The sequence below is a fragment of the Nerophis ophidion genome, unplaced genomic scaffold, assembly GCF_033978795.1.
Source record: "Nerophis ophidion isolate RoL-2023_Sa unplaced genomic scaffold, RoL_Noph_v1.0 HiC_scaffold_486, whole genome shotgun sequence".
NCBI classification, from domain to species: domain Eukaryota; kingdom Metazoa; phylum Chordata; class Actinopteri; order Syngnathiformes; family Syngnathidae; genus Nerophis; species Nerophis ophidion.
In genome coordinates, this window is record NW_026907391.1 from 9,420 (window position 1) to 17,246 (window position 7,827).

The 7,827-nt window shown below is 27.8% G+C and overlaps 1 protein-coding gene across 1 annotated transcript; it reads right to left on the minus strand.

The window, feature by feature from the left end:
- Positions 1-677: 677 nt before the first annotated feature.
- LOC133548204 (uncharacterized) lies at positions 678-1,560 on the minus strand. Its single transcript, XM_061893516.1, is given in 4 exon segments — positions 678-814; positions 845-1,151; positions 1,187-1,395; positions 1,437-1,560. Coding segments are annotated over 4 exon segments (777 nt in total).
- Positions 1,561-7,827: the final 6,267 nt, after the last annotated feature.

Sequence of the window (7,827 nt, forward strand, 5' to 3'; positions counted from 1 at the left end):
AAAGTTGTTGTCAATCAAAGTTTTATGATCTGAAATTAAATTACTGCTACTTCCAGATTTATAATGAGAATTTCTTTAAATTCCTGATTTTATCTTTGTATATTAACTAATTATATTGCTATGTTGGGGTGCATAATTTCCAAATCCTTGATAATAAGTTGCGTTATAATTAGCTTTTCGATTTATTTCTTTATTTTGAGCATTTTATTAAATAAATTGCTAACGCATCTTTGCTAAGGCTTCTTATGGGTTTGAAAGTCGTTTCATTTTTAAACTATGGATGCTTTATTGAGGAGGAGGAGGAGGGGATGGACTCTGCAATTTGCTATAATAAATATTTGAATTTTAATTTGGAGTGAATAAGCATCTTTAAGATTTTATGTTCCTAAGCAATTCTATATTATTTTGATGGTTATTTGCACCTAAATTTGTTTGAAACTAATTTCTTCAATATTTATAGTAGTTCTATCCATTTGAAAAGTAAGAATCTCATGATTACTTGTTCGGGATTCGAATTGACTGTGGAGAAGAGAAGTATTATTTTTAATCCAATAGCATCTTTTTCTGGTTATTTTTTAACGAAATTTTACTCTTTGACTTACTCATTCTTTATAAATAAATAAATAAATAATTTAAAAATTGTATTCAAAGAATTGAAAATTATAAGTATAATAGGATCAAGTTCCTTTTACTTTATTATTAGCAGCCTCTACTATTGTTCTAAAACCAGGCTTCAAACTCGCTCCTCCCACTAAAAATCCATCGATATCATCCTAATCGATGAGGTTGATACAATTTTTATCATTCACAGATCCTATTTACTAATAAGATGATATTTGATTACCTCCATAAATCACGCGCATTTCTGCTGCTGTCGCTTCATTAACATTGGTATTAAACCAACTTCTAATGTGAGCATGAACTTACTAAGCCTATTCTGGGCTAGCAACTTTCCCAGTTCCAATAGCCCACACCGGCTCATAAGCAATAACAACATTATTCCATGTTCCTATTGACTCTTTAACCGCATCCAGTTGTGACGTAACTACCTCAAAAGTTTTTTAAGCTTCACGTTCTTCTAACTTTTATCCAATGCATAGAATAATACTAATCTCATTATTTTGAGCTTGTTTACACTTCTCAGCAATTTGCTATTGAAAGAATAAAAAATTGAGCTAAATTTTACTTCATTAGTTTCACCGAAGAGATGTCTTCTCTCTGAATGCCCAATCAATGTCCATTTTATTCCAAAATCTTTTAACTGTTCAGCAGTAACTTCTCCTGTGAAGGCTCCATTCGATTGAGTGCTCACATTTTGAGAAGAAATGGCTACTTTGTCCATGACTAATGCTTTCATAAGTGGGATATGAAGAGAGATAGGGGCGATAACCACATCTAATTTAAAATATTATTTTGTTTTCTTAAATACAAATTACCTAAAAGAGCCTTTTCAAATACCAATGTATTTAGCATATTTGCAGAAATATCTTTAACAAAATCAACAGTTCCGTTTGATTTCCAGTTTCCTCCTACAAAATATCTACGAGATGTTGCCTGCATGATACACACTTTAAAGATAAAAGAATATTATAATAACTGGAATATAAAATTCATTAAATGTATTTAAATCCAATCTATTAAAAAATATATAGTAGAATAATCCAAATATCATTCAGTACAAATTATCAATATTGAAACGTTAGCTCATAACATCATTTCTTCGATGAAATATTGGAATTTAAAATTTATTATTATTGTTATCCACCCGAATCTCTTCAAAGGAGTTTGATCTTTTATGAATTTTTCTATTCTATTTTTTCTCTCTTCTTTCTTTATATTCTTCAAGGATTTACAACTTTCTAATTTAGACCTTAGCTTTTTTACGTTTTTATATCCTTTTTTGACACGATACTATAATGCTATCGATTATCATTAAGATGAAATTTGATCCATAGAATGTAACAAAGAGACCTATTTCTACATATCCATGCACTAAAAGTTATTCATTAGTTATATCTGGATAGAGTAAACGCGAATAATGCACTGCTTGCATTGTAAGCAAAATAATATTAGAGCAAATATACTATGCATTTATCAAATTAGAATTGAAGAAGCGAATAGCAATTATTAGAATTAAATATATTGATTGTTGAGATAATATACAAATTGCCTACAAATTCACATTACTTTCTGTTAAAATCACCAAAACAATAAAAATTATTCGATGAAATAGAACAAAAGGAATAAATAATGACCTAAAAAAGTTGTTTTCATCGCTTGGTTTCAAATTATTATAGAGTCCTCCATACTTTGATTTAAAATCAGTTTAATTAAACTTAAATCTTTGATGAATTAATAGCTACATCAACTAAAAAACGAATACAAAAAATAAACCTCCGATTAATATTGAAGAAAATGTAGATATTATAGAAAACCATGAATGTAAATTGATGTTTTGAAACTACCAAATTGCTGCCAAAATTACTCTCATGAAGTTAAAAATAAAAATTTTTATCAACCCATTCCAAAATAGACTCTAGATCAATTTCTACCCCATCTTTTTTAAGCATTTTGATTTGCAACATTTCATTAAGCACAATGCAAAAAGAGCAATTATTGAAGGAAATATAAAAAGACCTGCCATTTCCATAGGTACCTATAATAGAAACTCCTCTCCTGTGATTTTTTATTTTTAAAGAGGAGTTTATAACAAATCAGAGCTTTGATATTTTTAAAAAAATGGAATCTTTTTTAGGATATCTTTATATAGAATAGATATGTCAAGACTTTCAATTAGCATTTTAAAATTTGGAGGAAGAGGAAGACTCAATTAAGGCATAAAGATAACCATTTCAGCTACAAGAAAAAAATTCCAAACAATTTCAATTCTACCAAACTGAAGGATCTGATTAAGTACAGTGAATGATATTCCTACAATTGATGAATAGGCTAGACTCTCCCCTCCAGCTTTGATAGTTTTAATTTATTATTTGCTTAAGTATATAAATGAAGGACTAGTTATAGAATAATTGACAAAATCTTTTTAGTAGCCATCTTTTCCTATTAGAGTTGTGGTATTAGTTTTAGATATTAAAAATTTTTAGTTTCCATTCAAACTACGTTCAACCTGAATTTAAATATTTAATCCTGAAAAAGTTTAGATTTAATTTGAATTAGCTTTTTTAATGAAGGAAACTTTTTCAATGTTAAAGGACAATTATTATTCACTCTGATCATTACTATTATTTGATCAAATTAATTTGATTAAAATTATTTCATTTTATGCTAAATTTTTAGTTTTAATGGGTATGAAAGATCAACATCAATTTTATTTACTTAAGAACTGATAACTCCATTTAATAGTGTTAAAGGTAAAATGTATCTACATCCTAAATTATTCTTTTGCATATTACATTAGTACCCATTTTAAATCTTGCATTATGAAGAGCATCCATCTCCATCTGTTAAATTTCCATCTTAGCATTAATTTACTTCTAAATATTTTCCATCGCCACAAACTTACGAGCAATTATCTATAGATTATGGATTAGTTGGATTGGTGTATAGACCTTATGTATCTTCACACTTGAAACATTTGTTATTATTAAATATTCTATCTTTTGGACATGTCAGACATTATTAATTTGAAGGACCTGAACAAGTTTAGCAAATCGAATTGCATTCTATTTTAAAAGAAATTGAAAATTTTTTTTATTATTTTACATTTGCATTAATTTAACTCTGCATCTCTAAAATATTTTGAATTGCAATTTTTTAAACAATTTGTTTAATTTGTTGAAGTATTTAGAACCAAGCTGTAATTCTATTCGCATGATAAGCAAGTTGAGTATTCTAGGCAATTTGAGCATTGGTTTTTGCATTACAAACACTGTTGAGTCATTTTATTGCCAAAATAGCTGTTTGGGCAGCTTTAGATGCACTGATTATTGAAAAGATAGAAGCCATCAGAACAAGAAATACATTTTTCGGATGTGCATTTAGAGCAATTTTGAGTTGTACATTAATAGCAAATTTTCAGACTTTAATTACTATAATATCTGTCAGGACAATTTTACACACATTGTAAATTCTATGGAATAAAAAATGCACTTGATGCACACACCGAACATCTCATTTATGAAGAACATCTTGAGCATAGACTATGACATTTGAAGCATTATCCTGATTTATTATCTAAGTAAAATCCATCGTTGCATACTTAACAGAAATTAATATTTTCGGTCAATCATTTCTAACAATTTAAAATGATCTTCTCACAAATAATTGCCCCGTTTTGCACTTTTAAAATATAGCCTTCGATACAAGATTGACAAACACTGTCAAAGCTCTCTTTACATTTTCTAACTCTTATTTTCCAATTAATTTAATCAAGTGAAGTGTTTTGTTTCCAACTTTTCCAGATAACACCTTTTCCTGATGTATTAGTGTTGTATAGCCCGAGAGGATTACAATCACCACAATCAGAAAACCATCCAGGGCTTTATAATTCAGAGCTACAATTTCGACTAGGATTATTATCATAATCTTTGTCATATGCTGAAAACTTAGAACCATTTTGAATTGTTAATGAATCTCCTGCAGTGCTTGAATTATCATAATAACTTACATGAAGTTCATATTGTTCAAACAAGCCAGCAATTGAGAATTGCTTATAAGAAGCCCAACTTTGTTAGCTTCCTTCTTTCATTTAAACTCTCAATTATGTTTATTTTCCAAAAGTAAGATAATTGATGAGCTAAAGATTCATTATAAATTAATCATTCATAAATCCTGCTCCTTTAATTGAATAATCATTCCATGATACATCCTTAAAATTCACCGATCCATTTGATCTGTGAATTATATTTGTCCATCCTCCTCCATCAGTAATGGCATCACATGATAAAGTTTATTTTTTTCCATTCACAATAATTTAATACATTCCAGAAACTCTAGCTTATTGACAAGAAGTAATGAATTAATTTTTTAAAACTGAACAGCAATTTGTTCTTCCCGATTTTATATCAGTACACAGAAAAAATCCACTTTTGCACTCATTACAAGTTGATCCGAATCCATTTTTACATCTTTTTTCTCTGATTTTAAATTCAATTTTATCCAAAGAAGTCCTGAGTCCTTTAAAACCAGACCATATCATTCCATACAATGAATTTTATCCATAATTACCTAATGGGTTCGCATGAATACATACATTAAACCAAAACCCAGTTTTATATTCAGCTCCACAATTATGATTCGGTGCGTTATGCTGATCAAATGAACTAAACTTCATCCCATTATGGAATTAAAGTGAATCTCCTGCTGTGCTTTTTGAATCAAAGTCCCCGACATTCAGTTTGTACTTACTATATTCATCTTCAACCTTGAAATAACCATATAACGACCAAGCATAGTCTGTTCCCTTCTACATTTCAACCATCAATTAAGTATCTGCACTGCTCGTAAGCAAGTTTATATCATCAAGAGGCATAAAATATTATGAATCGAATGATCCTATCAAAGTATGAGAGTATTCAGTAAATGGTCGTTTGGTAAAATCTACTGAACCATCAAATCTTTTAAGTATAGGAATCCAACCTCCATCATCAGTTACTGTATCACATCGGATATTTATAGTCTTGGATCTAATAGTTATCTATTTCTGGTTTGAATCTTCACAATAGTTTGATACATATTGAAAGAAGAAAAAAATATTTACAAGTACAAAGATTAAATTTTTCATTAATTTATATGTAGTATAATTTTAAGTAAAAATTATCAACTTTATACCTAATCTCAATATTTGATAACGAAATAAGAAAAACTTTATACAAAAATTAATTTAACTTTAATATTATTAATAGTATAAAAAAATTAAAAAATTAAAAAGTAAAAATTCAATCACTTTTTTGAATAAGGTTTTTGAATTTGATAAAGTATGCTCCTCTATCTTAGTTAAAAATATTTTTATAATATTTTCTAAAATTTAAAATACATGTATCATAAAATAATTGGCTTACTGGGTTATAGCTTTTTACTTGACTTGGATTCCCTTGCTTATCAAGTGGTGGAAATCTCTCTTTTATTACATTTTCTGCATCGTACATTATTAAAGTAGGGAGTTATGATCTTGCATCTCTAGAAACCTTCGCTTTTTGAGCTAATATTGGCACTTTTTCAATATTTATTTGCACAAATTTTAAAGATTCACTTGCATATTTTCGAGCAAATTCAACCCATAATGGTTGTGTCTATTATATTAAATTCATTTAACTTAAAAATATTTTTTACGTATGTACATCGTTAATTCCAATTAGCGTAATAAATTGAGAAGACGAATCCTTCATTTTTCTCGATATTTTTTTACTTAAATTCGCTAAATAATGACTCAAATTCTAACTTTTATTTTATTTATATTATAGGACTGGGTCCTTGATGCTTTGGTTGCTTTACTATCAGCCAGACAATAAAACTGAGTATCGAGAATAGTAGGAGAGGTCTTCTACCCATAAAGAAAAAGAGGACCATTGTGAAGCTTTTTGAATAGAAAAATGCATTGGCTAAAAATTGGTCCATTGTTAAATCCTTAAAAAATCTGTATACAATCAAAATAGTAAGGAATAGCAATAATTGGAGTTATCTATTATTTTAAACTATTTGGAAATATTAATTTTTATAAAACATTACCAAAGACATCAGGAACTGCCAGTTTTTAAATCTCTGTTGTATAAGAAAACAACAGACGGTAGACCGGGTATGTGAGAATAGTGATAAAATTTAGGATGTAGTATGAATTGAAAAATCTTGAATCTAGTGTCGAACTGTAGGAGGTATACGTGCTCTTTATCATATTTAAAATTAATTTTTATTATAAATAGTTATAAAGGATTTACAATTTTTAAAAAATGAACAATTTACAATCTAGTCTATAAAACTTCATAGCTTAAAATTTTGAAATAATTAAAAAAAAATTTTAGGGCATATTGTGTCTCATAAAATAAAATACTGTAAAGTGCATCCTAATCGTAGTAAAAAAACCCGCCCGATTTTTTTAACTATGAAACGGATGCACTCAAGTTGATGCACTTTTTTAAATTTATGAATTTATATGAAATTTAATGATAATTATTTCAAATATAAATCATACTTTTACCCAAAAATTTTTCAGCATTTCTGATAATCATTTTAAACCCTTCCTTGAACAATTCTTTTTTATTAGTACTTTACTAAATATCATTACAGCACTAAGTTCTAATAGCTTTCAAACGATAGGATTTTCTTCATCCTATTATAGTAATAAATGTACTATAATATTGATATTACATTTTTCAGGTTCCTTTATCTTGTTAGCACCATATTATACTTTTAATATATTGAGGTAATTTCTTAGATATTCTTCGTTTCTCATCTTAATACCTTGATTATTATTTTAAGAGATGGCATCGAAATAATTTGTATTGGGAAGATCTTTGATCTTCTTTAATTTTTAAAAATTAACTACGAAACGGATGCTCTACGATGGATGCACCACGATTAGGATGCACTTTACAGTATATAAAGACACGCAATTAAGGAGAGAGAATAAGTTTATGATGGAGAATATAAAAGAGATTACTATTATTGGGAAGGATTCGAGATATTTTAACTAATTTTTTGATACTTATAGTTTAATTGTATTTTGAATTATATTTTAAAAAAACTCTTATTACTTTAAATTATTTTATATTTTAATATTTAAAATGATTTAATATTTAAATTCAAATACTGAAAGTATTTGAAATATATTGTAGGCAAATGAATGGGGTTTTGGGGTTTTGGGGTTTTGGG